This window comes from Puma concolor, chromosome F2 (assembly GCF_028749965.1).
Source record: "Puma concolor isolate L17-30 chromosome F2, mPumCon1.1.hap2, whole genome shotgun sequence".
Taxonomy (NCBI): domain Eukaryota; kingdom Metazoa; phylum Chordata; class Mammalia; order Carnivora; family Felidae; genus Puma; species Puma concolor.
Window position 1 is genome coordinate 3,182,946 of NC_141684.1, and position 23,289 is coordinate 3,206,234.

Sequence of the window (23,289 nt, forward strand, 5' to 3'; positions counted from 1 at the left end):
GAATATTGCTTTTTTGAAAGATATAGTTAAGATACTGGCACAATCAGTATGTTAACTATTTGCTGGTGTCATGAGTATGGTGTGCTTTCCTTGGTATGTTTTCAAAACATATGTGCCTTTTTTCCCCATTTAAAAATGTGGAAAAGAGAGGAAAGTGAGGGCAGGAAGCATCTCCTGTGGACCCACGTTTGCTGTCTTAAAATACATACACGATGGATACATACATCTGTGCGCACGTACGTGTACACGTGCATGGGCGCACATCTAGTCTGTCCTTGGCTCTGCGTTACATCTCTAAAATGGTAGCTTCCTAATAACTCCAGTGTCTGATGATCTGATTTAGAATAAGAAACCTAATTCCTATTGGTTTACTTTCCCTTGGGTTAATCTTCCCGAAATTTAGTTTTGTGCTTTTGCCCAGTCGATGACTGTATTCTTTTTTTCACGTTCCAGCTTACAAATACAGTTGCTTGCTTTTGATCGTGCACAAACACCCCACAAGCCCTCTGTCAAGAAGTGTTTGTGCCCCCGCCTCTATACACTTGGCCAAGATCCTCTAGTGATGAGCTGTGTGACAGATGTGTGTCAGAGCTCTGCTGTTTAAGAAATCATGGACAGCTTCCCGACAAGGGGGAGGGTGTTTTGAGTACAGAGCTTGTACCCTGGGCCTGCGTCAGAAGCTGGTGGGCTGCAGGGCTGCCGGAATGTTCTAACACCGCAGTTGATTGTGCTTGCATGCTGCCTTCCCCAGTGCTCCCTCCTGACCCGGCAGTGGCGCTGGGGCGCTCAGGGGTGCTCAGCATTTGCACCTGTGGGCCCGTCCTCGCCCAGGCCGTGGTGGGCGGCAGAGACGGGGCAGATGTAAACCAGGCCCTCAGGGAGTCTGTACTCTGGTTGGAGAGACAAAAGCCCGCCCGGTGCAAGGTGGTGAGCGTGGCGAAGCAGTCCGTCTGTGAGCAGGCCTGGATCTGAGAGAGCCAGCGAGCTGGGCGGCCCCGGATGTCGTGCAGGGTGCTGTGTGGAGCAGGTGAGGGCGGGCGGGGCGGGCCCTGTGTGCCTCAGCGCCACCCTCCGTCATCCTGCCGGCCCACGGCCCTTCCCGCTGAAGGCAGAGCAGAGGTGCCCCGTTAGGCGCGTCAGGACTCCACAGCCCAAGTGACGTAAAGTGGGGCCTCGCAGAACCTCCACGTCTCCTTTCACGTCTTGTTCCTTCTCCTGTTTTCCTAACCCCTTTGAATCAGGGTCCTCACTTGAGGCTTTGAACCTCTGTTGTTAGTGGCTGATCATCCTCGCACGCCCGGGTCTTACCTCCCCCTGCCCCCCCCCCCCCCCCCGCCCTTGATCCTTCTGCCTTCACACTTCCCTGTAGCTGTCCCGCGGCCCCGGGTCTGGCCTGGGTCTTCACGGTTCCCTCCTAGCTGTCCCGCGGCCTTGGGTCTCTTCTCCATGTTGATTGATTGCACTGCTGTCACACGTGTTTCATTGAAATTGGCAGCTCGCCGCTCAGAAACTCGAGTTGTAATTTACAGTCAGAGTTTAGACTCGTTAGCTCAGCCCTCAGTGGCCTTCCCCCCACCCACCCGACATGTTGTTTTCCAGAAAGTGGGGGCCTGCGCCCCTCCCTAGCTCCTCACGGCTGTTTTCAGCCCACCTGTGCGGTCCCCTGGCCCGGACACTGTTTTCATCGTCCGTGTCAGTCTTTCTGGTCCTCAGAGTCGGTGGTCCTGTTTCCTACGTGGCTGTCACTTTGGGCATTTACAGCTACAGGTGAAGAACAGTCCTCGCTGTCCAGGGATATTTAGCGACAGCACCGATGGCTTCGGGTTTCTGTTGACCCTTGGTCATTCCCCCTGCTGCTCGCCCACATCAGTGGGATTGGACCACGTCGGTGGGATTGGCGTGTTCGTATCTTCCACAGAGGCTGAGGGGCCTGCCTCACACTTAATCCAGGAACTGTTTCTCCGATACCTAGAAAACCAGTACTGTTTGTACACCCCGAGGGTGCTTCTTTCCCTAGCAGCCTGGAAGCCCTACGGCACCCGAGGGAGAGATCCAGCTGCCCCGGTTCCTGCACAAGCCTGCACCTGCTGCCCCCACGGCAAGCCCGCTCTGCCTCCAGGCTCCCGGGTGAGGCTGCAGTCCAGCAGAATGCCAGCCATGAGCACGTGCTTTTGTGTCCTGCCGTATCTCATTTAACCCGTGGCACACCCTGGCAGATGGGTGTTGTTCCGGTCGTACATTTCCCGCTTACTGTAATTCACTCAGCGAATAGTTCCAGACGCTGGGGTCTGATGGTGAAAACGAGGCCAGCCCTCTTCCCTTATGAGTTGACAGTCTACGGAGGAGACAGGCCAGACATGCTGGATTGAAATCAAGCAGTTAAACCAAGAGCAGTGAGGGAGAGGCTATTTACAATTCTGGTCGAGGGGCTCCTGGCAGGGTCAGTCAGAGGAGTGGGCAACTCTTGATCTCACGGTTGTGAGTTCGAGCCCCATGTTGGGTATAGAGATTACTTAAATGAAAAACATTTTTAAAAAATAATAAAACTGGTGAAGAAAAGTATCTCTGAGCAGGTGATGCATGGGCAGGTAACTGAATGAAGGGAGAGACAGAGCCGTGCAGACAGGGAGACGCGGTGCACTGGGCCCCGGAGCAGGAGTGTGGAGCACAGAGAACAGGGGAGGGCCAGACGATGCCGCAGGTGCCCAGACTCAGGAGCTTGGCCAAGGTCACACATAGCCAGCAGACGACAGGACTCTCTTTACCAAATGTTCACTATAGTCTGCACGGCATTAAACCTTCACGTGCCTTATCGTTCAACCCCTGCGACAGCCTTACAGGGTCTTGTTCATCCCCCCATTTCACAGATACAAGGAAGGAACAGTGAGGAAGTAAACAAACTTGTTCAGGGTCACGCTGCTTGAAAATGGTGGACCTAGGATTGGAACTCGGGTCGTCACTGCCCTCGAGGCTGTACTGCCTTTCAGTGCTCGTTTAGGGGAGTTTCCCTGCTAGATGATCTTTGTTAAGATCACAGTTGTAATTGATGTTGAGTATATGGAGAATTTATCTTTGAAATCTGGACAAAATTTCCTTATGAAAACAAACTTAATGTCGCCAAATGTGAAGATTAACCAGATTCTGAGGGCCAGAAGTAATTTTTTAGCCTAATTATTAAGTTTTTAGGAAACATGTGCATGTTATAGAGCTGAGTTAGGACTCAGACCTGAGAGGCCAGTGCGTGCACGAAGGGGTCTGCGAGTACCGCAGGGAGGGGTGCGGCCTGCATCCGTGACAGGGCTTGAGCTGTGTGCGTGTGTGTGCAGATTCTCCAGGAATACAGATATTTCCAAGGAAGGGCAGTGAATACAGCTGATTTTGAAATGTGTTTGAAGGCATAAACTCTGGTTGTTTTCTTTGGGTGGTTTTTATATTTTAGGGGCTGTTTGTTTTTTAATAACCAAGCCCTTCATCAAGCCATAAAACCTTATATGACCAGAAGTAGAGGGTCACATGTGGTGATGATGCCACCACATTATGAACAGGCTCCCGTTGGATGTTTAGATTACTTATAATTGGACCAGAGATTGTAAAACAGTTTTTCTCTTTTGTATCTCTGCCATGAAAACCAACGTGTAGTGACCCTTTTTCTGTCTGTGGAAATGTTTGGTTTCGTTGTTTCTGCTGAGACCTATGTGATGATATTTTTTTCAGTATTTATCGCAACTTAAAAAAGTTTTTTAATGTTTTATTTATTTTGAGAGAGAGACAGCACAAATGGGGGAGGGGCAGAGAGGAGCGGGACACAGACTCCCAAGCAGGCTCCAGGCTCTGAGCTGTCAGCACAGAGCCTGACAGGGGGCTCGAACTCATGAACCATGAAATCTGACCTGACCTGAGCTGAAGTCGGACACTTAACCGACTGAGCCACCCAGGCGCCCCTTACTGCAATTTTTTAAAATTTTGACTTTGCAACAGATTGTTTTAGTTTAGTTGTTAATCGTGCATCAGCGTTTCCTTTTAGGGTTTTCAAGTCTGTGACTAAAAGTTACCCTAAACTAAAATATATTTAACAAGTAGATGTTGCTTGCTTTCAGCTGCTTCCTTATAGATTCTACAGTCCATTTTATAAAATATGCAAAAGTAGCTTGTAAACTGTAAAGTTGTATAAATTGTAAGGTGGTGTGTATATAGTCCGTAATAATTATTGTACTTTTCTCTTTTCCTGTGGTCTCTGAAATACTAGGTCTGTCATTTATTCGTTGCTCTGTTCCAGCTCCGTAAATCGTACTTATTTATATACGAATGAGGCCCAGAGATGATGCCTGGTGTATCTGCGTGCATTATCTCGTTTAAACCTCAGGGCCTTGTTCCTCGTGCTGTCTCCACCTTACGGAGGGGACATTGAGACTCAGAGCTGAGGTGGCTTGGCCTGGTTCACACAGTAAGCAACAGCCTGATCGAAACCCACGTCTTGGACCCCAAAACCCATTGTCTTCACATGAGATCACACTGAATCACTCAGAACTTAGTGATTTTCGTCTGTGGAAGGGACGGCTGTTTTGGGAGAGTTTCAGTGCAATTGCGTTTTAGCCTGTCCCCCCCCCCCCAACCTCCTTTGGCAACAGTAGTGTGGTGCTGACCCCTCCCTGACACTCTTCTGTTAAAGTTCACACCTGCCCTGTCTTCAAGTTTGAAAGCATTTCTTTTGTCTGGTTTACATGCTAGCTTCTATGCTGATAATGCCGTACTTTACGGGTAGTCTCTGTCTATCGCTGAACCTTGACTTTTAACACTAGCTTTTAGGCATTTTTAAAAAGTGCCCTAATTTAAGAGTATTAGTGCCTAGTACACACAAAGTTAATTTTTGTGCATTAAATGCTCTGTGACATAATCTAATCAAACTGATGCTCCCGATTACTTTTATGTGCACAAAGTGGTTAAGTGTTGGATGGTATACCTGGCTTACTAGAAATTCTTCAGATTTCAGCGGTCATGAGTAGGGATCTATGATCAGTGTCGTGTTAGGAGAGACTTTTAGCCACTGAGAGGTTCACAGTTGTGTCTCACTGGGGTGGTCAGGACGGCTGATGGTGCTGTACGTGGATGATCGAAACACCCCACTGTGCTGGCCTCCCTGCACCACCACCATGAGGTCACTTGAACTCCCTTTGCCTCTGCTGAGATTTGGGCTGCTAGATCACCTGCCTGTCCTTTCTGTCTTCTAACGGAATTGAGAAAAATACTCTGGAGTCACACGGGTACGGGAACATCCACGATATACGCAAGAAGTAGTATCCAGAGCCAAACTGGCTTCCCAGTCCTGACGCTTGAGTTGGCCTTGACCCCTTGGCTATAGGCATGTAGAGGGACATGTATAGGCTCCCTGGAGGCAGCAGCCTGAAACGCTTCAAATTCCAAACAAGCCCGCATGAAAGGCAGAGCAATAATGACTATGGCAACAGTTTAAACAGCGTATTCACAGGGCGCCTGGGTGGTTCTGTCACGTAAGCCTCCAACTTCGGCTGAGGTCATGATGTCACAGTCCGTGAGACTGAGCCCCGTGTCGGGCTCTGTGCTGTCAGTTCAGAGCCGGGAGTCTGCTTCAGATTCTGTGTCTCTCCCTCTCTTTGCCCCTCCCTCACTCACACTGTCTCTCAAGAAATTAGGTAGGTAGGTAGGTAGGTAGGTAGAAAGAGAAAGAAAGAAAAGAAGAGAAGAGAAGAGAAGAGAGAGAAAAGAAAAGAAAAGAAAAGAAAAGAAAAGAAAAGAAAAGAAAAGAGAAAAGAAAAGAAGCAGGATATTCACTTTTCCACACTCTTTCCAGGCCACACACATCTGTTCCCTTGGCCCTGTGCACTTGATGCCAAAATGGAGAGTGTGCCTGCCTTGTTCCTAGTCACCTCCACATAATAAGGGGTCTGCAGTACCTCATGAGAGACTTTGAATGAGAGTGTTTATACTACTGTTTGCTTTGCAGTTTGGCCGTGTTTGAGTGTAGCTGGTTCATGAACCTTCTTAAATCTTCTGGGTGGGCTTATTAACATAATAATTAAAAATCTTTAATCTTTAAAAAAAACCATTACTAAAATGCAAGAATCCCATGTATCATCTTGCCAAATAGAAAAACAAATACTGCTAATGTCCAAAGGCCCTGTTATATTTTTTCTTCACAGAGAAACATTTTAAAAGAAGGCTTGAAACTTTTAAAATATAAATTCTATAACTTGACCTCCAAGCTTTCCCTCCGAGGTTTTAGCATGATGTAGCTGCATAATAATTGTGGAACTTGTTAAAACCCAACCACGTGGTTCGGGACAACACATTTGAACACATTTGGTTCCTACTAGAAAGGCCAGAAAACTGCCTTCTTCTTTCCCTTTATTTTCCAGTTTGTGAAACAAGGACTCTTGCCTTCCAAGTCAGATCCTGTTCTGTGTTTTCTTTTTGGGGCCTCATTACGAATCCGTGGATCTTTAGCATCGTCAGGGGTAGGGGGCCCCCATGACCACCCGGGTTGGATGGTCGCCGGAGTTTGCCCACCCACACTATCTGCCCTGAAGGTCCGGCCGCTTTCCCTGTGCCAGCCCCTCGAGAAGCCCCATGTCGCCCCCATCCCCATCACACACACCCATGGTGTGCCCTCTCCCGCTCTTCTCTGCGCCTCTGGTCACCCTCCCTGACCTGTGTGACCCTGTCTTGGGGGCGCCGCTGCCCTGCTGCCCTCCTGCCCTCCTAGCCACAGCCACGGTCTTCTCTCCGAGCTGTTGCTGCACGGGGACTGGAGGGGAGCTCAGTGTCTGAATCCTGGCTCAGCGCCCCCTGGCGCCCCCTGCAAGCCCCGGGTGATTTCTGTGTTGGTGCTAGGCGATTCTTCCAACCCCTGGCCCCTCTGTGTGGGGCTCCGGCTCTCCTCTCGCCTCCCCCACCCCCTGCGACAGAGCTCGGCACAGGGGGTGCTGCTGTTCCCCCAGCTGCTTCTGGAAATCATCCTTCCCTGACTTCCCTCCTGCCTGCCTCACCACTGCCACCCCACCCTCCACGCTTGAGGACCCCGGCTCCCTGTCTTGGGGCCTCTTCTCTGCCACCAGTTGCCACCTCCGGGATCTTACTGTATCTCATGCCTTCGTTATGCTGGTTACTCCCGAAGTGCCATCCCAACCCCAGAAGCTTCCCTGAGCCCTAGACTCTTGGGCCGACTGCGCTCTGGGGCCTCATGAGCCTCTCGTACTTCGTGTGCTCAGAAGGGAGCCCTGACCTCCCCGCTGAGCATGCAGCTCTCGGCCTCCTCTTAGTGGCAGCTCCTTCTGGCTGATTGGACCGGTCTTTGGGGTGCTTTGGGGTGCTTGCTTCTTTCTCCTTTATAATCGGCCGACTGGCACATCCTACCTGGCTCGGCGCTCACAGCGTGTCCAGTTCAGCTTTCTGTGCAGCTGCCCTCGTTCGCGGGCACCCACTCCGTGCCTGGATGGTTGCAGTAGCCTGGCAGTTCCTGCACCCTTTGAAAGCTTCCCGGGAAGTCTTTGACACTTAAGGCCAGTCACCTCACTTCCTTTCTTACAGGCATCTACCCTGACGCCACTCACAGTGCAGCCAGAGCCCTGACGTGGGCTTCTAGGTCTGTGTCACCACTGGGAGCACTGGCCACCTCTCCCTCACCTCTCACTCTTTTGTCACCCTGCCCAACCTCATTGCTCCTCGGTAAGTGGCCCAGGCTCACCTCTGCAGAGCCGGGCCTGCCCTGCTGCTGTTGGCTCTGCCCAGATGTGCATACGACCCTTTTCCCTCTGCTCCCGAAGGCTTTTTGCAAGTGACTCCTTCCGTGTTTAAAGTTGCAGCCTCACTAGAAAGTAAGTACGCCCAGCCCCCTTCTGTTCTGTTTGTCCCTGTAGCACGTATGTGTTGACACACCAGGTAATTTACCTTTTTGTTTACTGTCTTTTCCCCGAATGAGAACACAAGTTAAATAAGGTAGGAGTTGGGAGGCTAGCGTCTACGTGGTGGGCCCAGCGCATGGCAGGTGTTTAACAAGTGTAACTGTCTTGTATAACATAATGTATCTCAAATAAAGTAATTAGAAGGGTCCTGACAATATTTTTTTTTAGTTTGTTGTATTTATTTTTTTGAGAGGGAATGTGAGCAGGCCAGGGCAGAGAGAGGGGGACAGAGGATCCGAAGCAGGCTCTGTGCTGACAGCAGAGAGCCTGACGCGGGGCTCGAACCCACGAACCATCAGATCGTGACCTGAGCTGAAGTCGGACGCTTAACCGACGGAGCCACCCAGGAGCCCCAACATTTTTAATGATGTGGGCTGATCTTGGTATCACTGAAGGAAAGGTATACAGTAAAACCTTGGTTTGCATGCATAATTCGTTCCAGAAACATGCTTGTAATCCAGAGCGCTTGTATATCAGAGCAAATTTCAAGAACCATTGGCTCAGTTGTGATCATGTGATGTACGACTCGTATTTCAAGACATCGCTTGTTTATCAAGTTAAAATTTATTAGAAATGTTTGCTCGTCTTGTGGAACACTCGTGGAACAAGTTACTTACAATCCAAGGTTTTCCTGTGCTTACATTTTTAAGAAGCTACTTGCCTTTTAAGTCAATGTAAAGAAGTCTCAGCCCAGTTTAGAAACAAGCAATGGGAACATGGGAACAGCTGGCACTTCCGTGGTGGTGGCCTCGTGCGTGTGGCCTGGGGAGTCCCCCGGGGACCCTCTCCACAGCTCTTCCCTGGGAGAAGCCTCTGCTCCTGCCTCGTTTCGCAAATAAAACACAAACAAGTTTGGTAAGATTTTCAAGGTCAAGGAGTGAATAGTGGGGCCAGCATCTCAGTTCACATACATGTTCTTTGTATTTTTTATGTTTCCATAATTTCACACTTGGAGAATGGTTGTGTAAGAGCAGTGAAAAGAAGTCTCGTCTATTCTTTATTCAAATCCACTGTGTTTGTACTTTGGCCCACTTACTTTATCCTTCACTCAGTTTTCTTCCTTTGAACCATTTGGAAGCCCTTGTGGACAGGGTGTGCCTTTCTGCCTATAAACTTTCCAACGTGTGTTTCCTAAGACCAAGGACATCATCTTAAACAATCACAGCGTAACTATCAAAATCAGAAAACCTAATAGTGATAGACTGCTGTTACCTTATCCACAGCCCGTGTTCCTGTCTCACCGGGTAGCGTCCCATAGAGCTCTTAGGCCGGCCCCTTCTCCTCACCCCCAGGCCCGAGCTCCTGCCCGCCTGACAGAGGGCACTCAGGCTTCACACTGGACCCCGTTCTTAACCGAGGCACCGCAGGGAGCTGCACTCACGCTGCGGGGGTGGGAGGTGAGATGCTCGGTAATGAGGTTGGGGTCGCAGGGTACCCCGTCCGGTCTGAAATATCACATCATATGTTTCAGTTCCTCTCGCTTGTATCCGCTAACACAGTGACACTGTCTGCAAGCTCTTGGCCATCAGTTGGTCCCCTGGCCTTTCTTGAGGGGCCCCTGTGGCTGTGCAGTTAAGTTTTGCATGTCTCCTTTGTCTTTTCTGTCACGCGTTATCACCGCTGCATCTCAAAGACCGTACGTCCTTTGTTTTGACCTCGCTTTGACAGACGCCCGCTGCTTCTCCGCTCTCCTGTGCTGTGTGCTCCTGGAGGGCTAGGATGGGTAACGTGGGCCCAGCCGGTGTCTGGTGCAGAGAGGGCAGTCACATGAGTTTAAAGTGCATGAAAGAGGCAGGCAGTCCCTAGGTCGGCGCTTTGCAGCCTGTGTGTCCAAACCTCCTTGCTGGTTTTTACGTTAAGGCAGTTGATTCACAGTGTGCACTTAAGGTCTGTGAGTCTGTGTCTTTGCTGAGGATTTGGGAAAAATCGCTCGTAAAACTCACAAATCCGGATCTGCTAGTTTCTGGCAGTTTTTCTGTATGGCTGAATGTCCACGAGGTTCTTGAACTGTTTATCTGTCTTTGTTTTTTGTCTAGTCTCATTTTGTTTTAGTTTTGTTATTTGTACAAATATCTATACCTTCACCTGGCTGGCTCTGCAGAGCTGGGAGACTGCTATGTCTGTCCAAAAGTTTCTGTATCTAGTAGTAATCTTTGCTAAAAGACGAACTTGCACTTTAAAATGTTAATACGTTTTTTAAAACTCAAGCATAGTTAAAGCGTGCCAGTAGTGAAATAAAAGCATTGCAATTTTGTTTCTGCTTTTATACATCTGCCTTAAAATGTAACCTAAGTTTCCTTTTGTACTGAATAATGTGTTTCTGTTTTTCTCTTCCCTCCTCTCGCCTCTTTGTAAAGGAGTCAGTCCCCGCCAGCATAAAGTTAAGAAAGCTAGGCGCTTTCTCCCTTTGGTCTTCTGTTCCCACGAGCCTTCTCCTACGGGTACTGCACTAGCTTGCGCCAGCTCCCACTCGCCCGTGCCGGCAGCGGACCTAACCCCACGCTTGTAGACCGTCCCGAGCAGAGTGGCCTGTGCTGGGTGTCCGCGCTCGGTAGCCGTACGGGGGGCGACGGTTCGCGGTGCCCGTCTCTGGGCTGCTGTCCAAGAGAAGACTTTTTGTTTGCCTGTTTGCCGGGTTTCCCACGCATGACAGGGCGAGGCGTAGCTTCCTGGTTTCCTTACGGGGCTCGGTGTTCTGCCTCGGGGGCCGGCAGGTACCCGGCCGTGCCCTGCGGGCCGACTGAGTTAGCGAAGTAGAGCGGTCGGGCCGAGCCCTGGACGTCTGCTCCTGCTTTGCTGGCAGGTGCTCTGGGGTGCCGCGGGGCAGAGGCGGCCGGGCCACTTGGATAGTGTTCTGGAAAGCAGAGATCGTTTGTTGTAAGTAGAACAGGAATTTCTCCACACAACACTGCATAAATTTAAATGGAAACTGGACGTGTGGTACAGCTTATGTGCTGGGCCTGGCCTGTGGCCCCCGTGTCCTGGGACCCCCATGGCTCGCTGGGGGAGGCCCTCCTGGAGGAGGCGTGCTGAGGGCTGGGCCCCTGGCTAGCCTTTACCAGACTCATTAATGACTGGTTATTTTCACTTTTATCTGAGCGGATGCACATTCCCTTTGAGGGAGGTAAAGGCCATCTTTAGCATTTAACTTGCGAGAGCCTGTAGGATTAATTTTGCTCAGTGTGGTAGAAAGCAGCTTTGCTGAACCGCTGTGTAACTTTGTATAATGTGTTGACAGCTTCGAACTCGCCATAATGTCCTTAAACGGAGTAAACACACTTTCTGCTGCAATCGCTCTTTTATCTTTCGAATGAGACCTGGGGGGTGAGTTTTTGTTTTCCTTGCACTTTGATTTACTTGTCATGTTAATAGTGTGTCTCCCTCTCTCCCCTCTCCCCTGCCCCTCTCCTCCCCACCCTCCCTTTCTTTGCATGCTACCTGGATCTGCAGATGAAATTAGTGGGGACGGTAATATTTATTTTCACATTTGTGTTACTAATATCAGAATTATTTATTCGTAAATATGGTTCACTATTCAATGAAAGGCAGAATGTGGTTTTGATTCAGCAAAACAAGTGTGAAAAGATGATGCTGTGAACAAATGATCTCCTAAAACTTGTTGAGGGCTTTGCACTTTCTCTATCATGTGTCAGTGGTAAATTGGAGTTGTATATACACACAGTGAATTCTCTAGGTTTCCTTGTTAACTTTGGGTTTCAAGAAAGATTGTCACAATGGTACCACTCATGAGATTAGTCACAGTGGAAAACTGTCAATGATAGAGATCCCCACGGGATTTCCCAAATACAGTGTATACACATAACAATTTTAGTCTGGGAGTGGGTAGCAGAAAGGAAGGAGCAAAGCGAGATCTTTAAGAACCACACAAACTAGCGAGAGAGATACCGGCAACAGTGTCACGATTGTTCTTCAAGCAGTTGAGGGTAGCACTTAATGAGCCGGAAGTTTGAAAGTCACATTTCGTGACTCAGGTTCCCCACTTCCTGTCTGCCTACATGAACCTTTAACTCTTCACACGAAACTCAAATTAGGGGGGAATGGCATTTTTCCTCGTGATGGAATGAGAGAATGCTTTCCCTGAAGGTTTCGTCTGGGTCATTTTCATGGTGGGATGGAGCACTTGAGCGGTGAAAGGTCTTAACCACGTGACTTTGGGAAAGTGCGTCTGCTCCGTGCGGCTGACAGCATGGAGGGCCCCTCCTCGGTAGAAGCAGTCAGTCAGTGGCCGCTGCTGGCGTGGGGCCCCGTGTGCAGGTGCCAGACCGCGTGGCTCCGGATGGGGTGTCAGGTGTCGTCGTGGCCGCGAGCCCGAGGGGGACCCCCGAGGCCACGGCTGCCGCGGGATGCGTGGCAGGAAGGAGGCTCCAGCCTCACGCTTCCCCCCACCCCGCACCCCATCCTGTCACCAGCGGCCTCCCTCAATGGGCCTGCGCAGATTGCTTTATGTCCCGCGTCCTCATCCACAAAGGTCTCAGTGGTTGTTGTGAGAATTACTGTGCAAACGTGAAAATTTGACCACGTGTTCATGAACACGTGGTTTTTCCCACATCGTCTGTGTAAAGAACCCGTTCCCCCCACACTTGACCTTCCCAGTGCTGTGGGCCAGACGGGGCAAGTGTTACTGTTCCCGTCCTGCAGACGAACAAGCCGGGCCTTGAGGCTTTCGTCACTTGGGGGCGCACGCGCTGAGGCCCATGTGGCCCAAACCCAGCCCACCTCTTGTTCTTCCCCGGAGCTGAGGACGATTATTAATGTTTTTACTGAGTGGGGAAAAGACAATAGTATTTGTGGCATGAGAACCACGTCAAATTCCCATCTCAGCGACCACAAGTAAGAGCTTCTTAGAGCACGACCGCCCCCATCTGCTCCCGCGGCTGCCGACGGTCACTTAACAGTGGGGTCGAGCAGTTGCAGCAGAGTCTAAAATGCACACCGTCCAACCCTTTCCGGAAATGAGCTGCCGAGCCTGGTCTGGGCCGTGCAGCTGGTTGATATTAAAAGGAGCACGGTTGGGCCCTTCCTGGCTTCCTAGAAAAGAACTCTTCCCCTGCTCCCCAGTGCCTCTCGGCTAATGGCACGTCTCCGTCCCCCGGGTCAGATAAGAAGCTGTGACACTGCTCAGTCCCACCGAATGGCCCAAGTAATCTTGTCCCCATCAAGGCATTGCTCTGTGGGACTGATGCCATGTTCCGGCTCCCTGAGGGCAGGACGGAAACCAGTCAGGGGAACAGGCTGGCAGAATTGCAGGGGTCCAAGCTGAGGCACGAGCGCCACAGGGGAACGGGACACCGCTGTTGGCCAGGCCGGTAGAGGAGGTCTGCCCCTCTCCCATCAGAGATTGAGCAGGTTGCCCGCGTTTGAGAAGTTCGTGAGCCTGAGGGCTTCTGTGCGGCTTCTTTTATTGACAGCCACAGGGTGGTAGCCGTTGTCCACTGACACGCGCTCCCCCGATTCCAGGCGGAGCCCCCTTCGCAGCGACCCCAGAGGCGTCAGGCTCTCTCGGTGACAGAGCACGAGACATCGTGCAGCCGTATCGTTTTCGACAGCAGCCTCACCTCTTGGGACCCTGCTCTAAGATGAGGACTTGGTTCTTTTCTCTCCTAATTGCTGAGCTGTCAGTTTCTGTCCCTTTAACATGTCTCCCTGTCACTTTTATTTTACCACCTACCATGATACCCAACCTTTCAGATTATAATGTACCAGGTTTGGGGAGTCTCCATTTTTAAAAAGGTTTATTTTGAAGCATTTAATTCATGGGCCAGGTACCCTGAGACCGTCTCCCCAAAACACAGGTCCCATCCTTGTGAACATCTGAACAGAGCTGTGCCGGTGTTGCGGGGGGGGGGGGGGGGGGGGTAGGTGGGAGTGTCCCTAAATGTCCCTAGAGGAGTAGTCCATAGTTTTGGAGCCTAAAGTCCCCAGGGACACTCGGCTGGCTCAGTCAGTGGGACATGCGACTCTTGATCTCAGGGCTGTGAGTTCGAGTCCCACGATTTAAAAATAAAATCTTTACAAAAGCAACCAAAGTGCCCGTAAGTGTTGTGGAAGATCCTAGTGAGGCGGGCACTCTGCCCGAGTGCCGCTCCGCGTACCAGCCCACCACTGATTGGCACCGGGACTCGGGGGACCCTCACGTGCCCTGGGGGTCTCAGGTTCCTGTCCGCGGAGGGGGGCGATGGTCACAGTACTGCCTGGCCGGATAAGCGGAACAGTTTCTATCAGTGTCGGCCACGGGCTGCCAGCATCGTCCGTAAGTGAGGAATGTGGATCTGGCTTCCCTGATCTGTGCCCAGATCTTGAACCTGCTTCCTGTTTTTGTGTTTGTTCTCCTTGTATCATGCCATTGTTTTTGGGGGGAGGGGGGACGTGGACAGTTTCAGGCTGGCCTGCAGTTTCTCAGGGGCCCTTGAGCGTGTAAAAATACCTCTCATATCGGTATCATATTATCCCACAATCTTAAGACCAGAAACGAAACAGAGAGCTGGATCCATGTCAAGCGTTCCTGGAGAAGTATGCCCAGCGTCACGGCTGAAGGCTGCTGTGTGGACGGCCACAAGCAGAGTCTTGTAGGCCTGTGCGCCTTCAACGGTGTCGACTCTGCTCCACAGGAACCGCCTCGTGGAGGACACAGACACTGCAGTAACGTCTTCCCTTACACCACAGCGCACAGGCGCCGTCCTGAGTGACGCCCAGATCGCTCTGATAGCCCCCGGGTTTCACATAGAATCCACAGAGCATCGAGAGGAAAAAATTATAGGCTCTTACTCGTGGTTTTGTGAATTCATTAAAGGATCTGCAACTTGATTTTTCCCACATCAGTTTTGTACACTGGCCATTTTATTTTTATGGCCTCAGATTGTCTCAGAGGTTGGAATCTCCAGTGAGACTTTTATAAAGAGAGGCAGTCCCAGAAGCCTCTATAGTCCCACCGGGAAGGCCGACCGGGAGTCTCAGCAGGCAGGCACCCCCCAGCTGCCAGGCCCCTTCCACAGAGCCCTCCGAAGAAGCATCCCAAGGGGCTCCCATTTTGTGACACGCCTCTACGTGGCTCGTTCTCCTGACGACCCTGCCGGTGGACATGTCCCCACTCTACACGCGAGGGCACAGCTAGGGCACAGCCAGGCGAGCTGCCCCTGCAGGATCGGCAAGCCGGGCACCAGCGCCACCCCCCACGGTCTGCAGCCTTGCACCGGCCACATAGCTCCTTTGCCCCAGCTCTGCGGGGCGTGTGGTCCCCTCACCACCTGAGGCCCCCTCACCACCCCTCTGTGCCCGGCCTGTATACGCCCGGCCCCTTCTCCGTGCCGGGCACCGTGCCAGATGCCGAAAATACAGCGGTCAAACACACACCTGGGCTCCGCTCCCCTGGGCTCTCCGTCTGGAGGGGGACAGACAGTTGACAGGGGACCAGAGGACTGCCAGATCGTTGATCCTGATAGATGCTGAGGAAAGTAAACCGGGCAGCATGGTTAAGAGTGAGGGGGGTAGGGGGCAGGTTCGTTTGAGGCAGGGTCTCTGGCTTGGTGACACTTGGGCCGAAACCAGAGTTGGCCGAGCCAACGCGAGCCCCAGCCCCGTGCTGAGTGCTGGGTCGGAGGCCTGCTGTGACGTCACCGCGCGCCGTGCCCTTCTCCGTCAGGCGGGCGGTGTCCCCACAGCCACATAAGGACTCCGTGCCCGTGGTGGTGATTGATCCATGACGTCCCCTCGTGGAGCCCGGAGCCAAGCGCAAGGACTGCCGGAGCGCTCTGGGGACAGGGCGGCGGAGGAAGGCGTGTGGAGGCCGGGCGCCCGGCAGCTGTCCCCGCCGGGATCCTGCTGCCCAGGGTCGCCTCTAAAGGCGTGTGCTTCGTAGAGAAGGAGGAGTGAGGGTAGCGCCTGTTTGTGGAAACCCTGCCTCAGCTTTCTGAGGGGAGGGCATGCAGTCGAGCTGGGCAAACTTTGGAGTAAAGGGAGAAGACGGATCCGCAAATGGCACGCGTGTGACGTGTTGCCTCAGCTGTCCTAGCTGTTAGTGCAGAGCCCCCTCCGCTCGGTCCTTTTTCTTAAAGTGCCTGGTCACTCCCTTCTGTGCCCAGAGGGCATTTCAGCGTCCTTCATTAAGCCAGCTCACACAGAAGCAAAGCTGTGGGCCGAGGACATGCCAGTCACCGAGAACAGGGTAAGAGGGAGAGGCAGAGAAATTAAGGAACGTGAGGTCTGGGTAGAGTAATCCTGAAGTGGTGTTACTTACGACACGTAAGAGTGATACACATCACCCACCCTGCTTTCACACGGGACGTAGCAGTGGTTCGCATTTACTAGATGCTTCAAGGAGAACTGATCTGTGGACTTTGTTCTGCCAGCTCAGCCAAGAAATAGATTCTTCCAGGTACTCTTAGCTTTGGGCTCCGTCATTACCATGGCAGCGTGGAACAACTGACGTCCCGAAGAACGTAGACTATATACATTCTCTCTTTCCTGTAATTTTAGCGTCTGAGTGAAGTAGTGATGGCATGAAGGAAAGAGCTTTCAGCTCGTAGTTTCTCTGGGGCCAGAGGTGGTGCCTGGTCAGGTTCTCTCCTGGAAGAGCTCCCTTAAGAGACCAGCGAGGAAGTGCGGCCCTCCTTTCCTGGCCCGGCAGTGGCAGTCCTTCTGCCTGGAGCAGCTAAAGGTTTCCCTCTTGACAGAAGGAGAAAACAGACAAGGCTTAAGTCCGCGTACGTGTTACTCAGGTGAGGGTTTTCTCCAAATGAGCTTCCCCCCATTGACGTGGCATCGGATTTCTAAGTCACCGTGTTACCAAGAGGAGTGAGTGGAAACACGGAAACGCCTTGACATCACCTCAGAAAAGAACTCATTTTAATACGCTCTTTCTTCTCATTTCATTCTTTCTCTTAGATGTTTTACCCTTTTTGACGTTAATGCGTAGTCTTCAAATATCTGAGTGAAAAGCGACAAGAGAGAAATTCCTGCGTTTCTTCCACCCTGAACAGATGAAATGCATGACCCGTGTCCTCAAACGTCAGGCCGCCATTTTTGCCTTCTAAAGGAGAGCATTGAGCTCATGCTGTAGAGTCTAATTATTGAATGATGTCAGGTTCCCTGTTTTTGAGATACTCATCTTGTTTGGAGAAATCCCGGGAGACAGCAGTGGGGCCCAAACGTGCCTTTGGTGTAGATGAGAGAGAGCTGTGCAGTCAGTGCAGATGGGCGGCCTCAGATCGTGCGCATAGTTGCTCCACATCTTTCTGTCATTCGCAAGGGCTCTCTGTGCGAGCTCTGTTTGCTCCCTGAGAAACAAGTCTGTGTGTTATAACAGATTGCACCATGACGTCACTTTTATTTCCATAAATGACTCATGTGTGAGCAAAAATCGAGTAATCGTGTTTTAGGAATGTGTCGGCATAACAGGGGACTTAGGCAGATCGTTTTGCCTTTTCAAATTATGTTAAAGGCCGGGAGGTCAAATAGTTCACATCTTCCAACGTGTCCGTTTCCTTCCCTGCAGAAACCGATGACTATGCTGAGATTATAGACGAAGAAGATACCTACACCATGCCCTCAAGTAAGTAGGCTTTGGATTTTGTTCTTGTTCAGATTTGACAGATACTTAACTTTTAAGTATCTTCCGTTCAAAAGTTGTAGATATTTACTGGTTTCTTTTAGAACTGTCTTTAATACCTCACATTGAGTGTGCATAACAGAAATATTCTTTTCAGTCTTTAGAAACCTATTTTGTATTTGACCAGTCTGAGGTCAGGAGCCTAAAGCTAAAATATCTATAGTAGGTCAGCTTAGTTACAGGTTTTTTGGAATCTCGTCTCGTGGCTCTATCATAATACAGCCTTTATTGATTATAGAATCTCCTCTCTGTGGAATATTATATTATTTAAAGTTACATATCTATACACGTTTCTATATTCAGTTTTTTCAACTTGCATATTCAGTTAGTTGCATTTCCCCTTTGAAACTCTGTTGCTTGCTGCCCTTGACTGACCAGGTACAAAGAGCTTCCCTCATCCATTGCTTCCAGTCCGCACAGCTTGGGCGGGGGTGGGGGGGGGGTGGGGGGGGGGGCTTCAGTTACGACTTTCCTGCAGCCTAGAAACACCAGCTTCTTCTCTCTGTTTTGTGCTGCTTCTTGATTGAAGAGAATCCGGAAGCCCCAGGTCTCGTGTTGGAAGATAGAGTCCCAGACCTTGAATTGGAGACACACTTGAAATTGCCTTCACATGAGAAAAAAAAAGTTTACTGGCTCAGTCAGTAGAGGATGCAACTCTTGATGTTAGTCACGGGTTCGAGCCCCACGTGTGGCACAGAGTTTACTTAAAAAAAAATTTTTTTTTAATTAAAAAAATTCAGCATTGGATGTCCTGATTTCCATAGAGCCACACGTATTTGTAAAATAAATGTTTCAGGCACTTTATTTACCCTGTTGTGTAACTATTGTAAAAGATGCTCTGATTTCCATGAACTATACACATGAAAGAGGCATTACCAGCATCAGGCCTGCATTGTCCTGGGTGCCCCCAAATCCCTCACAAGGGTTCCTTGTGTTAGAGAGTGGTCCAAAACAGAGGGAAGAGTGGAAGCTTACTTGTGTGCATTCTGACTTGTGTGCGCCGGCACCACAGAAAATGTTTAAATTTACACTTAAATTTTGTACGTTTCCACAGAGAATCCAAATTTGCACTTGGACGTTTATTATCCGGTGTTGAGTAGTACGTGTCCAATGTGGCTGACGTTTATCCAAACCCCACGAAGATGTTACTGTGTAGGAATTAGGAGATGGAAACTGGAAAGCGTTGTGTCCATCACATCGAGTTAATTTGAGGAGATTTAGGTTTTGCTTATGTCTAGTCTTTTTCCTACTGGTGTTTGTGGTTAAAATATTTCACACAGTAAATATTGAAACGTACTCTCGGAGTTTGTTGTTGTTAACCTGATTGCTATCAGTTATTTCTAAGCAAGGTCTTCAATTTTTTTCTCCCTTAATTGCAATACAGAAAGCTATGGAATAGACGAAGGTAACACGATTCCTTTAAAATAACTGCATTTGCTTGCAATTGCAGCCTGCGGAGTGGTGTGGGACGTTTCAGTTCGCAGTTAACTTTTATCCTTAAACCACTTGTCATTGGTTTATCCGTGCTATTAAACCAATGGAACTACCAGCTAAAGTGATTTTAAAGAGGAAAAGAACCACCTCAAATTTGAGTCGGATTTTCTGTACGGCTTCTCATTTGGTAAACCAGGAAGAGTTTTGAAACATTTGGCTGTTGTTTTATTCCATTGGCGACTTCACTAATGGAGTCCGTGCAGCGTGGATCGTGCAGACAGGTTTCCTGGCCGGAGAAAATCAAAATCCGCAGCAGTTAATTGGATTAGAATTCATGGTCTAGGTTGCTAGTGGCTATTTTATTTCCATGTGCCTCAACGGCCTGCTAAACAGTCAGTTTGGTATAAATCGCAAGAAATTAATATGTTGATTTGAGACAAATGCTCTCAAAAATATAAAACACTCATCATTTGTAATGCAGTATGTTCAACCTTGATTCCAAGTCACCTAATTTTGAAATTAGTTTTTAGAAATGGCCTCTTTAAACTCTTTAGCTCCATGAATAATATAGATAGGATCGTAAGAAAGTGGAAAACTCTTAAACTTTTAAAACAGAGTTACTCGTGACACAGTTTTCCCGTTGTCTCCGTATTTTCAGACTTCAGTTATTTGTAAAATAATTGCTTTAAATAACTGTGTTTTTTAGACTTTCGTATATTAATACCTAAACTAATAGCATTGATTTCTTAAGCGTATAATTTACTACTTGGAAAAACTATTTAGAAAACGATCAGACAGATACAAACTAAATCGAATTAAAAACATGAAAAAAATCTGCCTTTAATAGAACTCACATCGTTTTGTGGTTCAACCAATGCCGTTAACAGTTTGTGTAACTCCTTTCACAATACTGTTTAAGAGAGTTCCACTCTGTTTAAAGCATTTTCATAGAGTGATGTGCCACCAGTAAGAGTTGTACTCGTGGATGATAAGGAAATGCGTTGAGTGTAGTGTCTGCATTTGGAATACCGCACCTACCTGATTTTTGACGTACGGATCGTGCTTTGCAGCCAGGGACTACGAGATTCAAAGAGAAAGAATCGAGCTTGGACGGTGCATCGGGGAAGGCCAGTTTGGGGACGTCCACCAAGGCGTCTACATGAGTCCAGTAAGTCCTCCCTGGCGACCAGAAAAACGCGCTGCTTTTGACTGTCGCCTCTTCTTTGTCTTCTCGAGTCCCCGGCTCTCCTTTGCAGAGGTCTTTCACAGAGCCCGTCACACACGTCAACCTGCTCGGAGTGTTCGGGAGCAGAGAAATGGCACCCTTAGCTCCTAGAGGGCTGGGTCTGTCTTTTGTTCATTTTGATCTTTCAGCCTCTCTCATCAGGAACAGATCCCACAAGGAGTGTTCCATTGGGTGGAACAGATTATGACTTTACTAATAGCTTTATTGAGGTATAAATCACATACTATAAAACGTACTTTTTAAAAACATACAGTTCAGTGGTTTCTTAGTATATTGATAGAGTTGTACAAACGACAGCACGGTGCATTTTCCAGCACCTTCTTTACCCCAGAAAGAAGCCTCACCCGCTAGCAGTTACTCCCGTCCCACCCTCCCCCGGCCCCTGGCAGCCAGTCGTCTCCCTGTTCTCTAGATTTGCCTCTTCTGGATGCTTCACGTACACGGACTCGTGCGACATGTGGCCTTTCGTGATCGGTTCTTTTAGTTAGCATGTTCTCAAGGGTCATCCACACTCGAGCGTGAAGCGGTACTTAGTGTCCTTTTTTGCCAGGCAACATTCGATTGTGTGGGTAGACCGTTTGTGTTTGTCCGTTCTCCAGCTGACGGGAATTTGGGCTGTGACCGCTTCTTGGCTGTGAGGAATGACGCCTCTGTGACGGGCACCGCACAGGTCTGCGTGTGAGTAGTTAGTTCTCGGTTCTCTCGCGTAGATGGCAGAGAGTGGAATTGCCGGGTCACGGGGTCACGTGGTGTCTGTTCCTCCCTTTGACCCGGAGCTGTCTCCGAAGAGGCCACGCCCCTTCCCTCCACTCCTGGCAGCGGTGCGTGAGAATGGCCGTCCCTCTGCAGCCCTGCCGACACCGGTCATGGTATGTGTGCCGGTTAGATCGGCAGTCGTGAGACACCAGCAGGAACTCACTCAAGGAACTTTTTTTAGCTGGAATAACGGGTGTACGCAGATGACACAAATAAGGGATCACAGACCGTCCCCAGCTTACAGTGGTTCGACTTACTCTTTCTTGATCTCACGATGTTGCAAAAGCGATCTTCATGCAGTAGAAATCACACTTAGAATTTTGAATTCGGATCTTTCCCCAGGCCAGGGATATGTGCGTCCTCTTCCCCTGCAGGGTGGCGGCCACAGCTTCCAGTCAGCCCACAGCGGACGCACTGACGGCCGTTCCGCAGCCACGCAGCGATCCTGTCACTCTCAGTAGAGGATTTAGTGAATTACAGGGATAGCAACACTTCGGTGTGAAATACGCTTTGTAGGGGGCGCCTGGGTGGCTCAGGCAGTCGAGCATCCAACTCTTGATTTTGGCTTGGGTCATGATGCCAGGGTGGTGGGATCGAGCTCCGTGCTGGACGTGGAGCCTTGCTTGGGATCTGCTGCCTCTATCCCTCTGCCCCTCCCCACCGTGTGCGTGCTCTCGCGTTTTCTCTCTCTCTCAAAAAGTAAATAAAATAATGCTCTGTGTCCACTGGTTTTGCCCAACTATAGGCCATTGTGAGTGTTTGTGAGCACACATAAGGCAGGTGTGGCCCAGCTGTGATATTTGGTAGGTTAGGTATTTACGTGCGTTTTGACTCAGGGTATGTTCAACTTACGATGGGTGTATTGGGACGTAACTGCATCTCAGGTCAGGGAAGATCTGTGGTAACACAGACGATTGACGTTTTATGTTACCCCTGCTTTGGAAGCTGCAAATGGTGTTTTCTCAGTAGTTCCATACCTGTCAGGTTTTCTAGAGCTGAAAGGGTTTTCTTGTTTTGTTTTCTTTGGGTCACAGGAGCAGCAGACAATTGCCACCGCGTCACTAAACAAATCAGAGATTCCATTTTTTTTTTTTTACATTTCAGCTTTGAAAGTCTCTACCTTGTTCTTACACGTAATTCTGTCATTTATTATGTATTTTTAGCTGCTAACTTTTCGTCCAGTTGTTTTTTTGTTTGTTTGTTTGTTTTTTGTTTTACTATATCTGTTATTATCTTCCTGATTCTCTTACCTCTGTTCTTTGAACCAAAAAGCAGTACAGAGAGCCCTGGGTCCAAATTTACTCAAAAGGCCTACTAACTTTTAGACTGGCTCTACCCAACTGAGATAAAAGGCAGGTGAGGCTTCTTGACCCGAAAGAATTACAGTTGAATTACAGTCTCTGTTAGGTCTCTGGGCTTGCTGTTAGGAAGGCACTTGGGGAGGGAGTGCATGAGCCTCGCCATAACAGGCACTAGCAGGGAAAGTTCCAGACACACGCTGTGGACAGGGAGGGCGTGTCTCACTTCCGGATTGTTGGACCTGTGGGAGATGAGGGAAACTGAGGAATCCAGAGTGGCTGCTTGAGCATCGGTATGAATTCCGCTTGTTGAGTGAGGCGGAGAAGGCTAAGAGGGAAGCACGTTGGATAGTGGGCGCGTTAGTAAGGGTTCCCCGGGGAGACAGAAGCAGGCGGGTGTGGGTGCTTTCAAACGAGATCTGTTAGGGATTGGCTCACGTGATTATGGAAGCTGACTGACGTCCCCTCAGATCTTCAGGTGGCCTGCTGGAGACCCAGGAGAGCTGATGGCTTCTTCCTGCCAGGCTGCATCTGAAGGCCCGAGACCCAACATAGCCAGTGTGGTTGTAGTCCAGAGGGTCAAGGAAGAATAATGTCCCAGCGCAAAGCGATTTGGCAGGAGGAATTTCCTCTTGTTCAGGAGACCGGCTTTGTGTTCTGTTCAGGCCTTCAGCTGATCAGACGAGGCCCACCACATTAGGGAGCGCAACCTGCTTCACTCAGTCTATCAATTTACATGTCAAATCCATTCAGAAACACTCTGAATAATGTCTGACCAAATAATCTCTGGGCACCCCGTGGCCCAGGCCAGTGGACACATGCAGTTAACCACCACAGTGGGATATCAGGAGGTTTGTTTTGCTCAGTTCAAGTTTGAAATAACTTCACAGCATCCTCGTCAAGACAGGGCACAGGTGGGTTGGATATGTGGGTCTGAGCTGAAAGGCAAAGTGAGGGCTACAGAGAGGAATTAGGAGGTCGGCATGGAGGTGG

The 23,289-nt window shown here is 49.8% G+C and overlaps 1 protein-coding gene across 1 annotated transcript in view; it reads left to right on the plus strand.

Annotated features, from left to right (window-relative positions):
* The window catches only part of LOC112859710 (focal adhesion kinase 1), a 197,950-nt gene that overhangs the window by 168,554 nt on the left and 6,107 nt on the right, over window positions 1–23,289 (plus strand). Inside the window, exons 14-17 of the mRNA XM_086695343.1 lie at window positions 11,388–11,405; window positions 17,449–17,505; window positions 18,947–18,967; window positions 20,067–20,164. Of these exons, the coding sequence (XP_086551469.1) occupies window positions 11,388–11,405; window positions 17,449–17,505; window positions 18,947–18,967; window positions 20,067–20,164 (194 nt within the window). The remainder of the gene's footprint in view (window positions 1–11,387; window positions 11,406–17,448; window positions 17,506–18,946; window positions 18,968–20,066; window positions 20,165–23,289) is intronic.